General features: G+C 34.1%; 1 protein-coding gene across 3 annotated transcripts; it reads right to left on the bottom strand.

Moving 5' to 3' along the window:
- Positions 1-4,090: 4,090 nt before the first annotated feature.
- Positions 4,091-8,016, bottom strand: LOC145952580 (G-type lectin S-receptor-like serine/threonine-protein kinase At4g27290). 3 transcript variants are annotated; one of them, XM_083065173.1, is made up of 7 exons: positions 6,479-8,008; positions 6,098-6,169; positions 5,860-6,017; positions 5,573-5,783; positions 5,230-5,467; positions 4,998-5,148; positions 4,091-4,595 (listed from the first exon to the last, which is right to left on the bottom strand). In XM_083065173.1, the coding sequence occupies exons 1-7, from the start codon at positions 7,791-7,793 to the stop codon at positions 4,308-4,310; spliced, it is 2,433 nt and encodes an 810-aa protein (XP_082921299.1). In that variant the 5' UTR covers positions 7,794-8,008; the 3' UTR covers positions 4,091-4,307. The 3 variants fall into 3 exon arrangements, with proteins under 3 accessions (XP_082921299.1, XP_082921298.1, XP_082921300.1); XM_083065172.1 differs by having other exon boundaries at positions 6,098-6,223; positions 6,479-8,002; XM_083065174.1 differs by lacking the exon at positions 4,998-5,148 and having other exon boundaries at positions 4,413-4,595; positions 6,098-6,223; positions 6,479-8,016.
- Between the last annotated feature and the right edge of the window lie 10,441 nt (positions 8,017-18,457).

The following is an 18,457-nucleotide window of genomic DNA, read 5'->3' as shown; positions in this document are numbered from 1 at the left end:
CCATAATGATGAGATATTGTTCGTTTTGGGTCTTAGCCTTCACAGTTTTGCTTTTGGTCATTAGCCAAAAAGCCTCTAATCATTGAAGTATGTTTGTATTATATAAGTTGTTATTTGTTGTGTTATTTTATGGATGTGGGATTTGTTTGTATCTCAACAGATTCAAAGTTAGAAAACATATATCTTGGATATGATTTTATAACCTTCATATTTTGAATCAAACAGGCTTGTAAACACCTGTACATGAGATTTATGTATGACCGCACTCTAATTAATACTTCTTTAAAACCAAAGGCATTGATTAATAATTAAATAAATCTCTTTAAAAAAATCCAAATCAATTCTTGAAGCTTGTTTGATTAAACAATGTCGTAGTCTAAATATGATAATTAACTTCGAAATGTAATTAATCTTTTTTTTTTTTGGACAGCGAATAATATTAAGTTGGCGTTGTCTACTAAAAGATTGTTATTGTATAATAGTTTGATAAATAGAAAGAGTTGTTAATAGGTTTACTAAAGCCTAAAGGAACGTTGTTATTTGATGGTAGTTTGATAGCTAGAAGTCGTTTAACAGGTCAACAACTATTTTTTTTCTTATCCATTTTAAGATTGAACAGTTCAACAACATGATAATTTATATTGTAATCGTATTTTTTATGCGTAATGGGAAAGTATAGGGTGTTATATATTTCGAATCTGAGTTATAATTAAGGAAAGTCAACCAATTAATTGAATGACATGAATATATTATTATTGGAGAGGTTCAAATGCATATTCTCGGAGGCTGTTTATAGAAATCCTTTTTTCTATTGTATTTATAGACTTGTTATATACTCTTAAGTAAAATATTTGTACTATATATACGTTATGTATAAAATTTATTAATGTTTTTTTTTTCGATTGCTAAGATAATTAAGAAAAACAGGTAAAATAATAGTCAAGTTGGTAAAGCAGATGCATTAACAAGATTCCAAAGAATAAAAATATAAGTGGCTACATCTAAAGTGTTATTTACACCGGAAACTCAATGTTGAGAAGCTGGGAAATAAATTAAACTGAGCAATGTTATATTAAGGTGTATATATGTTACATATAATATATTATTGTTGAAAACATATTAAAATCTCTTCAGGAAAATTATAAAAATAAAATTACTTATGGTGAAATTATTTATTTAAGTGATCTACTGTTTATTTAATTTAAATGAAATATTTTGTTTTGTAATATTTTTCCCCAAGTATAGGTGATTTGGTCAAATTCATAAGTTTTTGTTTTCCCTACGCAAGAAGGAAAAAGAATGTCTAGAAGTAAAACAAACACTTATTCAATAAGAAAAGAAAATTAAGATTAAAAATATTTTACTAACGCCAATAGGTTATATTTAATTTCCACTAAATGTTTAAACAAAAAAAAATACAATACCTTGGAAGCAAACTTAAATAATCACTTAATATTACATAGTCAATATATCTTGTAAAAAAAAAACAAAAAAAAATGTTACTTTGTCAATCACTCAGTTTGAATCAAATGTGTATTTTTTATTTTTTATTTTTTATATAACTAAGAGGTATATAACTCTCTCCTGTCACATCAGTTCATATTTAAAATAAAATAGTATTTTGAATTGGAACTTAACAAAATTGAATTCCAATATTTGGAGAAAAAAAAACACAAATATATTTTAGTTGCGGAAGTTATCATTCCATTTTCTCATTGATTAATGTAGACAAAAGGTCGCTAAATTTAATCTTGTCAATTTACTGTTCTTTATAAACATATTTAAGGATATTTGAAAAGCTTCTAGAGTGGCTGCTTGCAACATGGAAAGCACTACAAAAATATTTAATTGGGTTTATTCAAAAGTAATGATAAATTAATATAATATTTTAAATCATGACCCAACAGAGTTTGGAAAATAAGTAACTTCAACCAACATTTAATATTTTAAAAAAATTTATCCAAATAGTAACTGTGTAAATTTATTTATCAAACTAGTACCGTTTACTGTTCACGTTCAGAATGGGTCGTTCTGAATCCGAAACTGGCCGTTCTGGCCACTTCTGATGGGTCAACGTATGGAACAATAGACGTAAGCACACATTGATGGTTCATCTATAATGCAAGACTCATTGTTTCACACATGAGAATACATGGAATAGTACATGGCCAATTCTATCTATTTTCTATCTGTGCCACGGCTACTACAATGCAAGCTCCGACATGAGGATTATTGGCTTATAATGACAAGCCTAGATAACATGCACATCACACTAGGAAGACATGTCCAAATAATGTATAATTATAATAGTTTATAAGCGACATAGTGCATTAAAAGTAAAAAATTCATTATATTAAAATTCATATTACATTGATAAATAGACATAGTGCATTAAAAGTAAAAATCGATAACATTAAGATAGAGTGAATTATATAATTTTTTTAATCTTTGTAATGGTATCCAGTTCCACAACGAAGGCGACATTTGTTACGGTCTGGATTACGCTGTAGAGGTTGTTGCTCAAAAGGTTTGGTTCATCATCAAGCACTAGTTGTTGAAATGTTGTTGAAGAATTACCAGGTTCATTAGTGAATGTCGATTGGTAAAGAGATTGCATGTATGATTGTGCTGAAGATGGAGTTCTAAAATCTACTCCAAATAAATTTGTAAAAAGATCATCTGAAGTTATTGCAAACAAATGTCTTCTGTCAACTATGTTTTCTTGTGTGGAAGTTGCACCAGTTTCAAATGTTGTGGAAGTTCTTCGTTGTTGATGGGTCCTTGGATCTTGTAGTAGTCGTGGCATAAATAGGAAATAAATTGAATTGACCATGTACCATTCCATGTATTCTCGTGTTTGAAACAATGGGTCTTGCATTGGATAACCCATCAATGTGTGTTCACGTCTATTGTTTCATACGTCGGCCCATCAAAAGTGGCCAGAACGACCCGTTCCGGATTCAGAAGTACCCGTTCTAAATCCGGAACGGGCCGTTCTAATTCATTTTTCAGGTATTATTGTTTCATCTGAAACGACCCATTCTGATATCAGAGCGAGCCGTTTTGAACGTGAACAGAAAATAATGCTAGTTTGGTAAATAAATTTGCACAGTTGTTATTTGTATAAATTTTTTTAAAATAATATTATTTCAGTAAAAAAACTCTTATTCTATTTCCTGAATAGATATAAAGTTATATGATTAATTATATAACGATCCACACAATGCGCGGAAAAATAATGAATTATTTAAATATTATTTAATTAAAAAGTATATTAAATATTATAATTTAATTATTTAATTTGCTAATTTAAATATAATTTCTTTTATCAATAATTAATTTATTATTATATTTTTTAATTTTTCATTAAAACAGTAATTAAATTGATAATCTACCATTTATTTTTAGCATAATTATCAACATTATATTTCTTGTATAGATATTTTATATCTATTGGGAAAAAAATTTAAACATGTTTTTCTTATTAGAAGTTTTAATACATGAAAGAACACTGTATTTTTAATACATGAGTATGTTATCTTATGAAATTATAAAATAATATGTCAACATTTTCCTTATATGATAATGTCTAAAATTTATTTTAAAATGATATGTCATGGTAAAGTAGCTCAATTTTTATATTATAAATATACTGATAGATTCTTAAAATAGTTAAAATTCATCATTTTTTTAATCATTCACAAAACAAAATTCATCAATTTAACTCTTAGGTCAAGAGTCTATTTTGATAATATCTTTCGATATGCACTTTAAGTAAAACAAATGAAATAAAATTTTTCATAACTTATTTGGCTTATGTATAGGTTAATTAATAGAACTCTCTTATATTTCTTTTCTAAAAGATTATTTTTTATTTATATATAAATTAATTTTGACTTATAAAAAAATTTATTTTCGTTCATAATTTTTTTTCTCAAAAGTGCTTTTAAAAAAATTTATCTAAACAGACTTTAAGTCAAATTATTTAATAAATTCTCTTATAAAAAAGGATTGTCTCATTTACCGATTTAGTAATTATATCACTAACAAAAGTGGGATATCTAACAAAAAAAAAAAAAAAAAAAAAGAGTTGTTTTTGAACTTCATCCAATAAATCAAGCCTCTTTGAAGAATGGAATTATTGTATGTGTACATTAGAATTAGAAGCATCGATTCTTGTGGGTACACAGCCTCTGTGAATAGAACTTGAGGCTTTTATACTAACACCAGCATTCCACTCACTGTTTTGTGAATTGTGGCATCTTGATGAATCCATTTTCTCATTTATTAATTTCAATTGGGGTCTACTATCTTGCCTCCAACGTGATGGACAATTCATTTGAGCTGAATTCACACTTGCTGGATGAAGTGTCATCATGGTGTGGGTAAAACGCGGGCTGCTTGGGCCTCGCCAATGGTCTCTCACCATTCAGCATCAGAACCACACTTGACATGTTGGGCCTATCCTCCGGCCTCTCTTGAACGCATAAGAGCCCAACGTGAACAATTTTCAATGCTTCACTTTCAATCACTGAATACTCTAATGATTCATCAATCAGCTCTAAAGGCCTCCCTTCACTCCACAATCTCCATGCCTGGACAACAAAGAAAACTATATTATGACTTTTACCCTTCACTTAATACTAAAATCATTATATCACTATTTACTATCAACTTGTCTATTCAATTAAAGGATAAAATGTGTTTCAGGTCTCTCAATTTTCGGTCAAAATTGACCTTAGTCACTTTACTTTAAAACAACACAACCATTTTAGTCTTTGTATAATTTTATAATTGGTAAATTTCATTCTTCACCCTAGTATCTTAAGTATAAAGGGATGGAATCAACCTATCTTAAAAAAATATGAGGATTGAAATCATCGTTTTCAAAATATAGGTAGAGATTAAGACTTATTTTGACAAAAACAAATTGAGAGACCTAAAATATGCATTTTTAGAATAGTATCAAAAAGGTAGTCTTTACTCTTTATGCTTACATGCCCAAGAAGGTTAAGTTGATTGAAGGGATCAAGAAATTTTGTGTTCTTCTTCCCACTAACTATCTCTAGTACAATGACACCAAAACTGAAGACATCTGATTTCACCGAAAAAGATCCATACATCGCATACTCGGGAGGCATGTAACCACTACAAGATAACACATGATTAAATTCAAATTAGATCAGAAAAGACTATGCAACAAACATATAGTAATTAAAGCATGCTTACTGAGTCCCCACTACTCTTTTTGTATTGGCTTTAGTGTGATCACCAACAAGCATCCTTGCTAGGCCAAAGTCTGATATCTTTGGATTCATATCATCATCAAGAAGAATATTGCTGGTTTTGATGTCTCTGTGGATGATTCTTAGTCTAGAATCATGATGAAGATAGAGAAGCCCTCGAGCAATCCCACTTATAATTCGGAAGCGTTGGTTCCAATCCAATAATTTCCTTTTTGTTTGATCTGCATGTGTTCCCTAGTTAAATTAGCATGGTTATAAAATAATTTTAGCAGTAAAGAGTGTACAAGTAAATCTAGAGTAGATAGTATGCGTCAAAAGCTTCAAACCAAAAATATAAAGATCCAAGCTCCTGTTAGGCATGAATTCATAGATCAAGATTCTCTCTTCATCGTGAACACAACACCCAAGAATCTTCACAAGATTCCGATGCTGAAGATTGGCAATTAATACAACTTCATTTCTGAACTCATCTAATCCTTGTCCAGAGGTTTTAGAAAGCCTCTTAACAGCAATCTCTTGTCCATTTGCCAGCACACCCTGATAATTATTATGTGGACGCGTTAAAAGAGATATGTTGAGTAAGTGTACCATTGGTGGGATATAACCATGTTACCTTGTAAACTGGTCCAAATCCACCTTCTCCCAAAATGTTACTGATAGAGAAGTTACTAGTGGCATTATCAATGGTTGATAAATCAAGGATTGGTAAGTCAATGTCTTTCTTCTCATGTTTTATAGTGTGATGCATTTGGTCAATTATATTTGTCTTCCCTGAAACGAGTGACAACATATTAGTGAATACTACATAAAGAAATCAGCTACAACTTTGAATTTAATATCTAAAAGTTCACCTGCTTTCTCAAGTTTTCTCCTTATGTATATGACTGATCCTAATATTACGCCTATGATGATTGTACTAATTGCTGTCAAAATCAACACAAGCTTCTTGTCAATGTGACTTTTATCCCAAGTATGATCTGTTAGAACAAAAGTACTATCAGATAACACACAAGTAGCATTAAAGAAGAAGAATATAACAATTTTAAAGAAAACAAGGAAATGTGGTACTGAGTACAAGTTCAGTATTAGATCTGATAATATGTCATAATTTCAACAAGCATCACTTCATGCAAAAGATCACTATGTATGCAGTTTATAAATGCATGTGGACACACAAAACTAAGTGTTTATGCATTGATTTTTCTATGCTTCAATTGAAAATTTATAATTACCTAGCTCTGAAGCAGCCATTCGTATGTAAATGTCTTGTCCTTGGGAGGCATGTTTTCCTATATCCACAATGTTACCAAACCAAAGCAAGCAGCCACTGCCACCATCTCTGACATCTAAACTTGTGTATGCTGTGCAAGAGCAGTTTCTCAAACACACTCTCTTACATTCATCAAGGCTCATGCTTGTGTCAAACCATGAGGAAGATGTGTCTGGCAATCTCATTCCTTCATACTTAACAAACCCATCTTCATTATCACAACTCAGATTCATTCTCCTAGCACAACCACCAGACCAATCCAATGATCTCCATTTTTCTCTAAACTTGGGGAGAAAGCCCTCCAAGCATTCACATATAGGATAGTTATTAATATTGCAAACAGAATTTATACCACACAAGGCATAGTTTTCACACTGGTCCCGGGGGCCAGAGGCAAAAAGCTCCCAACTCTTTGTCCTCTCTGACCATGTGAAACGTTGATCAAGACCTCCAGGGTTGATCACAAATCTTGTTACAACCGAACTTTCTATGAGCTCATACTCATAATACACTTCCTCCTGTGTCCACACAAAATAATAATTGAAGAAATTATGCAACAGGTTCCAAGGAACTCCTGAAAACTGATAACCATTCCATGAACCTGCTCTATACAACCAAGTCCCTCCCTTTGTGATCACTCTCTGAGGAAAACCATGAGGATCAATATACAATGAAAACTCCCCCAGAGAAGGATCTTCTAGGTCCCTCCATGATGTCAGAGAATTATGCATACCAGTTACAAAACTGGTTTTGAGTTTCATCCCAGGAAGTAAAGTGTCACCAGGAAAATCAAAGCTTTGCCACACAACCTTCTCTTGGCTATTTGTACCACCATCTTTCACAACAAGGTTTCCAGAGTCCAAAAGCTTCACAATAGGCTTCTGAGCAATACTTGATGCATTGGATGACCAAACACTTGCACCTGTGCCATCAAGTACAACAAGATTTCCCTCATCATCGACTCTGAAAACTCCTGTGGAGTTATCTAAAGGGGTGTTTCTGTTGGCCACCCACACAATTGTTCTAGGTGATATATTCTTGTAACATATGGAAAAGTAGCGTCTCTGAGAACTTCCTGGGCTGAAGAAACCTGCTTCAAAGGTTCCAGATGCTGACACCAGGGTTTCATTGTGATGTAAGGGCTGATCTGGAGTGATAACACTCACTGCAGTGATGTTGGGAATGAGGGAGAATAAGAGAGAGCACAACACTATCATCACCTGAACCTGATGGCTATCCATATAAATTATTCTATAATTTACGTGTTCTATCAGCATTCAGCTGTTCAACTTATATCAGACAAGGGTCTTGCTAAAAGCTTAGTGCTTCATATATTTTTCAAACAAGTGTGACTTCAATTTCACAAGATTACAAGAGTCTTGCATCTACACTAGAAAAAAGGTAACTTTTAGTGGTTGGAGCAACTTTCACTACTAATTTGACAAGTTTCAACCTTTGTTTATGATGTGGATGTAACACTCCTCAAGTCTTAACTGCTCCAACTCAATTGGGGTCATCAAGCAATTTCGTCAAGCGAAAGAATTAGACTTATCTGATGCCTGGCTTCGTTTCACATACTATTTTGCAGAAACAGGTTTGACACATCAACAAAGCACCTTCCTAATCATTAATATTATAATATTCATTACAAAATTTAGACCACTTTGGACCTAAAAGAAATCGTTAATTGTAATACTTACCAATACATAATTAAATAAAATCTAAGCTGTCGTTAATTTTTTTACAAATATTTTATAAATTATAAATTATGACAAGCTTATATTTTCCTTAACGATGTAGTAGTGAATATCCAATGGTAAGGCTCTGATATGATTACGTACATGTATTTGAAAGGAAATTAGTACCTCTACGTTACTCTTTATATGATGTAAAGTGTAGTGTTGAAGTTTAAGCCAATATACATATATACACACACCTAGAAACATAAGAGAGGTCACAATCAAATAATGCAAGCATGACATACCCATGCAATCATCGCTGCTTTTCTAACTTTTGCGCAAAACTTTTTCTACTATTTTTCTTCGTTGAGTTGACCAAATAGCCAATAGCACAAAACGTAAAGCATTAATATCTCAAATTCTGGATTAATAAATTATGTGATAGATTTCAAAACATCTGAGCTCTGAATCTGCATTTTGCATAGACATTCATGAAAAGTCATAACAGTAGTCTCTTTTTATTTTTTCTAGAAATACATATTGCAGGGCAATTACAAAACTTGACGATGTACATAATTTAATTATTGGCTTAATTACGTTTTTATTCTTCCTTTTTTTTTATTTCTCCTAGTTTGGAGTATATAGTTTTTTGTCCTCTAAATTTATAACTTGTGCTTTTAAACAGACCAAACTACAAGACAGGCCCATGCAATCTATTTCGACCCAACCTGTACGAATTACAAGCTGAATGGATCATTTATAGGCCCATGCACAGATACCCAACTCGATCCACATTGGGTTTTACCTATAGGCCCATTCACATGTGCTTGTAATTGTCATCCCTAATAGTAAGAGATTGAATAGTTTGTATAATGCTAGAATTTCAAATGTCACTGCGAATATTGTTTACAAATTATATAACAAATGATTGAGTGTCTTCGGTCGCAATTTCTTTTTTCTTCATATTTTTAAATTTTTTCATTTTAACAATTTTTTGTATACCTATAGTTTTAAATTTTGTTTCTGACATTTTTTTTTTACTGTTATATAATATGTTAGATACTTTTTAGTGTTCAGAATAATCAATGTACGGTAAATAAAGTTCTACAAACTAATTCCTCATAATTACTTTTCTTTAACAAATTTTATCCCTCAACTAATTCAATTTTATTTAAATTTAGGAAGAATGAACGACCCTAATCAATATAAAAATGGTTTTTCACTTTTTTTTTTTGAGAAAACTTAATGATATTGAAATCATCATTGTGCTTACTCCTTACCTATTTAGTAAGTTTTTAGAAATGACAAAATCGGCTTCCACTTGTAAACTAACTTATCAAAAATTGGTGGACTAGGTTAAATATTCTAGTCCGCCTCACTTAACCTGTGAATCTGTTGAGTCAAATAACAGGTCGGAGAAGGTTAACTTGCTAGCTTGCCTAATTATTCGTTATTCTTTAGTATTTTTGTTTTCATTGTCAAATTTAAATAAATTACTTTAGATTTATTAAGTGAGAAATCTATAATTTGTTATGGATCAAATATGCTATATATTTGATTTATTTTATTATATATTTGAGATTTTTTGTGCAATAAATATATTAGAATTATTATTATTATTTATATTATATATTATGTAAAAATTTGAGATTTTTTGTACAACAAATCATACCAAATATATTATAATTTTATATTTATTTTATTATTGAAGTACACTAATTTATGTGAATTATTTAGACATTAAAAATGAAATATATTAAAATAGATACCTAAAATAAATAAATAATATATTTTTTTTTTATAGGTTAACCCATCAATTCACCTTTAAGAGGACAAGTTAGGACATCCAACTTATTTTTACTTATCAGGTAAACTCAACTAAACCTGTTTTTGGCTTGATTAACTACGAGACTGACCTAAACAAATTATTAGACCGAAATGTTTCGTCATCCTATAAGTTTCAAGTGACAAATTAGACTTGGTTTATTATCGTCCAACATTTGGATTACATTTCTTATATGGGGCCCATTTCTGGTTTTCATGCACAAGTGGCCCATTCAGTCTTGAAAGCGAGTGTCTGAATGAGCAAATATTTCATCTACTTGCTCCAAATACCTCATTTCAAGCCACAACAATTTCCATGCCTGGAAACCATTCAAATTAAATCTTCTAATTTGGGTTCATCTCTAAATTACTTATTACACTCGTTTCAATCCTTGCTCAGAATTTTTAGAAAACCTTTTAACAGCGATCTTCATCCCATTGGCAAATTCATCCCCATAACAATTATCAATTGTTATGATTATACAGAATGTGGTGAATATAGTACCATGCAGAGCAATTGAGCATAATCATGTTAGTTACCTACTTGCCTTGTACACGGTTAAAATTCTAATTTGTTGGAGATAGAAAAGCAATCAGTGGCATAAAATATGGTTGATAATAAAATGTTTAGAAATCAATATCTGAATATTAATTCTATATTAAAATTTTAAAAATTAATTTCTTCTTAATAAACCAATAATAATTAAAAGCTTAAATTATTTTTGGACCTATAATTTCACAAATGTTAAACAAAGAATGTTTACATGTCCATGAGTGATACTACACTTTACAATTACTTGATTTGAACTTCAACTTAACCACTACTACATTTACTTTTTTTAGTAATATTTATTAAAATATTATTATATATTAAGTTAATAGGTTATTACAATATTTTTCTAGAAAATGCTAATATAGATGGAATAACATTTTTTTAATCCAGTATAGAATACTTGTTTTTATTGCATGTTGTATGATGTATGATGATGATGATGATAAGCATTGATATGCTATACTTGCATAATTGATATAGTGATGAACATTAATATGTTATAAATTGCATGGTTGGAGTGTTGAATAGGTATTTGCATGCTATTATTGAATGAATTATTGAGCATTAGTATACTATTTTTGGTTAAGATGTTAAGTATTGATAGGCTATACATGATTGGTGTGATTTGATCTCTATATGCATTGATCTAAGGTAATGTATATAGAAAATGTATTGAGGTGTTAATGCTAAGAATGTTGTGGGCATTAAAACATGTTGATTGACTTAGAACTAGAGGAGATAATGTTGTTTAGAAAGTTAAAGATCCCATATAAGAAATATTGTTTTGGTGCTCCAGGAGACTAGTTGTTGAAAATCTTCCTTTATGAAACTTTTAAAGTGGATTTTATTGAGTCTCCTTTAGGTCGTTAGTCAATGTAGAGTAAAATATGAAGTTGAGGACAATCACTCTTAACTGATTACTAAAAAGGTTGGGTGGTTTTTTGTAGATAGTCAATGGGGGTAACTTTATAAGTGATTTGGTAATGCATGTGAAAGTTGTGGTACATCTATATTCAACTATACTAGTCTTGACGGTGGAATCAGACTTTCCTAATGTAAGTAGCGACACCCAAGAAATTAGGGGTAGGAATTGATATCCCATTTTAGCTTACGATCTAGTGGACGCATTGGGTGTGAAAGCGATCGAATTGGTTCGGTACAATCAAGTCACTTAGACTACTCAGGTGATCTTTATAGGTGAATGTGTGATGATGCATTAATTGTTGGATATGCATATGATGCGGTGCAAGTTGTTATTGTTATTCATATGCATTAGACAAACATATTGTTGTGTGATATAGATTGTGATGAATGTTTGATTGCTTGGATGTTTTAGCTTTCGAACATGGCGATTTTTTGTGGGATGCAAATCATGTCGTGTGATTGTTTGTTTGTCACGTACGATGATGTTGAGTATAGATACTCCTTTTTATACTTGTATGTTTTTTAAATCTAGCTTATCTTTATATGTTTTTCATGTGGACAAATTATGTATAGATGTCAGAGGCGAGCAATGGAGGCCATATGGTAGATAACGATACTTTTGGATGTTTTGGGCTACCTTCATATGATAATTATATATACTTGTGTTTGACCGATACTTAAGATTTTATATTGTCTATATACTAGATAGTTGTACATATGTTATATATAATTATAAAATTGTTTTCAATTATATATTTATATACATGCTATAGTGTGAATATCCAATATTTTGAGTATAAATCCTTCGGTATGAAATAGTTTCACTTCTTGTAATTATAATCCATAAGTATGTTGTTCACTTGTTCATAATAAGTCATTACATCTTCTAATGATATGAATATATGTAGTTGAGGAGGGTGATGATCATAATAAAAAAAAATATAACTGAAATTATACATAGAAATCTAGTGATGAGTGATGAAAGTGGTTATAATAGTTCTATAGTTTTCTCTTTTGATCAGGCTAATTTTGACTGTTAATTACTGAGGGCGAAACCCTTTGTAAAAGATATCGGTATCTTTATTTTTTTTTGTTCAACCGTATGAAACGTAATTTCTTACTTTTGCCTATCTATTGAATTACTTTTCACTTTGATTTTGGCTTTGTTTTGGAGTCGTGGAGATTCACCTTTTTGCTCATTAATCAACATTTTCAGGTTCCTAGCGCAGAGATTGATAAGCTAGCTAAAGTTTTTCTCATTTGAAGCTCAATTGTTTTGTTGCAATTTGTTTTTAGGTTTAATTGCTTTGCACCTTAAGCTTCTCTGCTTAACAATTTTATAAATGCTATTTATTGCCTATATAACAGGTTGCATTCATTATTTATTTATTGGTGTCAATTTTAATAGGTGGGGAAGGTTCCCGCAATATGATGTTGGTGATGACTGATGAGGGATGGTATAAATAATAATGGCGATGATTATTGTATACTTGTAGTAATATAGCTAGTTTCATAAGCGATGGTATTCAATCCTTATATATTATTTCTATTTTTATATATAAGATCTAATTATCAATTCATTAAAATTAGAAAAGTAATTAATTTAATTGATATTAATAAAAAAAACCATTTATATATATTTTTTAAAATTATCTTTGTGTTACTTCTCTTTCATAATTAATACTTATATATTTTTAAGTAATTAGAGTGTATGTTTTATTTTATTTCTCTCTCTTAATTAATACTTATTTTTTTCCTAACTAAATATAGTACTGCATGCTCTTCAAACAGTTTATAATAATTAATATATTTTATTAAATTAAAAAAACATACTTTAATTGGAGGTATTTAAATTTAAAAATATATAATTAATACATGATACAATATCAACTTGATATTATATAAAGAAATAGACAGTTATTTTAAGTCAAGTCTTATAAATATGAACAAAGATAGTATTAAACTTAAATCGATTATCATACACCAGGGTGTTTTTAGGAACTATTTTTTAGTGAGAAAATTTTGAAGAATTTTTTTAATTTTTTATTTAATTCAACTTTTTTATTTATCATATTTATTTCTGAATTAAATTTTAATATTTTAAAAATAAGTTATCAATAATTAAGAACATTCTTTTTGTAAATATAGAAAAGATTACTAAAAATTATATATTTATTTATTTTAAATTTAAAATATAATTTATATATTTAAAATATTTATTTATATTAAATTTTAATATAATTTATATAATTAAATATAATATTTATTATATATTATAATTATATATAATAAATATTTGACTTGTGAAATGTCCAAACCTAAATACTAGTTTGGTTTTAATCTTGATAATTTATTATTAATAATCTTTATTCAATGGTTGTTATTAATTATTATCATGATTTCATATAACCAATTAATTCTTATAGCAGTCGCTTCGTATAAATATATAGTGTTAGGAATGACAATAGTTGAGACATGTATAGTAGTAATTTTCCCTTTCCCCTCACATTTGCTTTATTTATGCAAGTATTTTTTTACAACGGTATTTATGAATTTTAGTATATTTGTAAGTGTTTATAAATGTTTTTAAAATTAATTTTTGAACAAGATGAAAATAAATATTTTTTTTGAAACATATATTTATACAAAAAAAGATATTAGTTTTGTAACATAATTTCATGCTAAGTGATAAATAAATTTGAAATATATATTTATAATAAAAGTGAATTAGAGCAACTGATAAAAAAATTAAGAGTATTAAAAATTTTAAAATATGGGTACTGATTACTATAAGTACTTTGCAACCAACCCTTATCTCTCCATATTAATAAGAAGATGTGCATTTAATTGTGTACTATCCGTACCGCCATGCCGAGCTCGAGCTCGGTATCACAGGGCAGGACAACCTCGAATATGCGCTGGACGATATCGGTCTAGGCGAGATCCGCTATCTGATCAGATCGTAACTAATCTTAGGCCCAAGGCCCAACACAACCCTAATTCACACCAAGGTACGTGCATTATTTATACGAGACTCACAATCATACAAACCCTAGGTGAAGCACAGAAAGACACGTCAGATGGGAAGCTTGCACCCACTTGGGGTGGCCCATTCCGAGTTATAGAAGACTTGAAAAATGGAGCGTACCGACTAGAAGAGCTCAGCGGAAAACCTATACCGCGAACTTGGAATGCTACGCATCTCAAGTTCTATTTCAGCTAAATTTGTACGAATGAGCTGCGCACTCTTTTCCCGCCTCAGTCTTTTATCCCAAAAAATAGAAAAATGGGTTTTGGCTGAGAGGGTTTTTAACGAGGCACACTTACACAATCAATAAAATGACTCATTCTGTTCAACTCATATTTTCTTAGTTCCGCATCATTTTATGTTTTATGCTAAATAGAGGTCGAGTTCGAACCAACTTATTTCGCTCTCATTCAAGGTCGAGTTCAAACCTTCGTACAATTCACTCTGCTAAAATACGAGGTCGAATTCGAACCCCGACATGATTAATTCAAGGTCGAGTTCGAACCTTCACAAAGAGTTACTTAACGAAAATCCGAGGTCAAATTAGAACCCCGGCATGATTAATTCAAGGTCGAGTTCGAACCTTCATAAAGAGTTATTTAACGAAAATTCGAGGTCGAATTCGAACCCCGGCGTGATTAATTCAAGGTCGAGTTCGAACCTTCACGAAAATCCGAGGTCGAATTCGAACCCGGCATAATTAACTCAAGGTCGAGTTCGAACCTTCACGAGAGTTACTTAGCAAAAATCTGAGGTCAAGCTCGAACCTCGGCATGATCAACTCAAGGTCAAGTTTGAACCGTAGCGCAATCCACTCCGCCCTGAAACTCAGTCTAAGTATCACAAAGTATAAAAGTACACAACAGACATTGAACGAGTGTTTCAAAATGCGCAAATAGGAAAAAATCAAGCCCAAACGCAAAGGCAAAGAAAAGCGCAATGGCAAATAGACAAAAAATACATATATACACAGCAATGTTTTCAAAGTTCCACACTTGAATTCAACAAAAAAAATAAAGCAGAGAAGATTAAACTAGGCTATTACACATTTAGCCTACGTAGAGGCATTCTCGCTGGAGCTGTCCTCGACGTCATCCTCCTTTACTAGCTTGCCGAAGCGGACAACCTTCTACACGTGCATGGCAGAGAAGTCGAACCCCGGGACAAGAAGCCTCGCCTAGCGAGCTGCCTTGAGGAAACCCCGCTTATGCTCAAACAAGATATACCGCTCGGTTTCCTCCAGCTTCTTCTCCAACACCGCCCCCTCTGCCTCCAGCTTCGCCAGCTCCACTCTTAGAGAGGTGACCTCCTCCTCTTTGCCACCGAGGACGACCTCGTCGCAGAGTCGCTTCTCAGCTGCCGCCACCAGCTCGCTCTTCAGGGATGTCATTTCATCCTCCAAGGAGCGAACCCGACCATGGGAAGACGTCACCTCATCTTCCAAGAAGCGTATCCGACCTCGAGACGAGGCGGCGACCCCCTGCAGCTCGTTTACCTGGGAGGCGTCACTCTCGTTGGAGCACAGGGCGATCTCCAGAGACTTCTGGACCCTCGCGAGGTCCCCCCTCGCAGCTCGAAGCTCAGCACCCTGCATTTTTGCTTCACCAAGGGCGACGCTCAGAACCTTGTTCTCCTCCTTCAGGACCCTGTTCTCCTCCCTCAAAGGTTGGACTCGGCTCCTCAGCCTAACCAGGTCCTCCTGCTGATTGGACCACTTATGCTTCCAGTGGTCCACAATCGCCATAGTCCTCTGTAGAAAGACCTGGGCAGCGTCAAGGCCTTCCACGGGCCCGACCTCGTCTATCAGCCCCTGGTCGTCCGAGCTCAGCGAACCTTGGGGGAAGAACTTCTCGACAGTCACTCCCGCGCTCCACAGCGAGTCCATGTCAGCTGAAGCACTCACATGGTCCAATCGCACCTGCGAGCGGCCCTTCCCGAAGTGGTGAACTAAATATTGGCTCCGGGAAGCCCCCTGCGATGAACTAGACGGCGACGTCGAAGCTGCAGGCGTAGCGGTGGGGACCTCAAAGTTTGGCCCTTCGCCGCGAGCCTCGACAGAGGCAGAAACAGGCGTCCCCCGCTCAACAATAGGAGGATCCACGCCTGGTGCCTCCGGCCTCGGGGGCACCTGAGTCTCGGCGGCGTCCCCTGCTTGCAAAAAACGGCCCCATGTCAAAAGACAAAAGAACAACATACAAGATAGAAGGGAAAACGAAAAGCGAGGTACTCACCACGGCAGCCTGGGTGACTTGCTCAGCGACCTGGGCCCCCACCTCGGCAGTTATCCCTGCCTGCAAAAAGCGATAGTGCCTCAATAAACCAAGCAAAGCCAACATAGAAGAAAAGTTAAAGAAAACAAGACACTCACCTCGGCAGTGGGAGCAACTTGCTTAGCAGTCTCCGCAGCAGCCATTTGGGGAGCCTCCCCAGGCGGAGGACTCCCAGTAAGGTCGACTACGTCGGCATCAACAGCCTTGGAGGTCACCTCCTCCGTGCTACGAGGAGCAGAGGTCCCCCCGACCTCTTTCTTGCCCCTCTTTCTTTTTCGATTGACCTTCAGGGGGAAACCTCCTCCTCTTGAGGCTCGGGGACCTCGATCTCGGCAACATTGTAACGGTGCTTCAGCTCACGCCACTTGTTCCTGCCCATTATGCCTGCAAACACAGAAAATAAAACACATCAGCAAAAGAAGATTTCACAAACACTAACAATCTAAAGAAGACGAGATACTCACTCTCCAGGCCCCTCTCCTTGTACGCTGAATTCGCAAGTGACAAGACGAGCTTGCAATCCAGCGGGCGAGGAAGCGCGGCAAGGTTTTCAACGACGGTCGCCTTTGAAGCCGTCAATTTCAATTGGCCCACCCCATGAAACCTAGACGTTTTGGGGCACCAATAGAAGGGGAACCTCGGCAACCCGCCGAAGTAGAACGCCCCATCCTCCAACGGGTCGACATCCACAAGGGCAACCCGGAAAAACTCTTGTTTGAAATTTTTGTATGACTTGGAGTAAATAGTGAATAAACCCCCATCCCTACTCCCACTCAGAGACAGTATGCCATAAGGCGGAACGCTTATCTTCAGCTGGTAAAAATGAAGAAAGACGGGAAGAGACACCTCTATCCCTAGAGCTGAACACAGGACTTGAAAAGCCCTCAAAAAACCCCAACTATTTGGGTGCAACTGGCAAGGAGCCGAGTTGATAAAATTCAAAAAATCACACTCGAATTGAGTGAAAGGAAGGCAGACGCCTAAATCCCTAAAGAAACACATGAAGACATAGAAATGGGGAGGGTCTCTAGACTTCCCCATGTACACACCCTCACCGGCCTGACAGGGTTCAAGACGGATCATTCGGGAAAGAGAAGGGTCAAAAATTCTGTGCGATTTCCAATCTGCATTAACCTCAAGAAAAGACCGGAACACACTCTGGGTTCCCCCCATCTCGCGCCGAACCCAATCGTAACCAGGAATGCCTGGAACGAGGTCCTTGGGCGGGTTCACCACCTTCTTCTACTCGGCGGCGGCCGTTCTGGTAGCCACCGCTTTGCCCCGTGCCTTACCCTTGCCCTTGGTAGGCGCGGAAGATCCAGCACCACCCTCTCCAGCCATCAAGAAAGCAAAAAGACTCGAAGAAAGAGAAGATTGGAGAAGGGAGAGAGAACAGAGAAATAGAAGTACCTGGTACTCCTTTGACAAAAGAAAGAGCAATAAGGAAGGAGCGGAACCCAATTGCCGGGAACGGCGACGGAAACAGAGAAGACAAAGGCGAGAAACAAACAGAAGCGAAAGAAGCAGTGTGCACAAGAAGTTGAAAGAGCGAAAAATGAGTAAAGTGAAATGGGAAGAGGCACGAGTGAGAGAAAAGGGTTTTTCCCAAATTCAAAACGGTCATGACACGTGTCAGTCAAGAGGCACATCTGACGACACATTA

Source organism: Cajanus cajan, chromosome 10, assembly GCF_000230855.2.
Source record: "Cajanus cajan strain Asha chromosome 10, NIPB_CcT2T_4, whole genome shotgun sequence".
Taxonomy (NCBI): Eukaryota; Viridiplantae; Streptophyta; class Magnoliopsida; order Fabales; family Fabaceae; genus Cajanus; species Cajanus cajan.
Note: the sequence above shows the minus strand (reverse complement) of the source record. Positions and strands in the feature narration are given on the sequence as shown.

Excerpts from the sequence above, each read along its gene's own strand:
- LOC145952580 (XM_083065172.1), bottom strand. The coding sequence starts at position 7,793 with ATGCTGATAGAACACGTAAATTATAGAATAATTTATATGGATAGCCAT. Across the intron at positions 6,018-6,097 it reads GAGAAAACTTGAGAAAGCAG|GGAAGACAAATATAATTGAC; the intron begins GTGAACTTTTAG and ends CACTCGTTTCAG. Across the intron at positions 5,149-5,229 it reads AAAAGAGTAGTGGGGACTCA|TGGTTACATGCCTCCCGAGT; the intron begins GTAAGCATGCTT and ends GTTATCTTGTAG.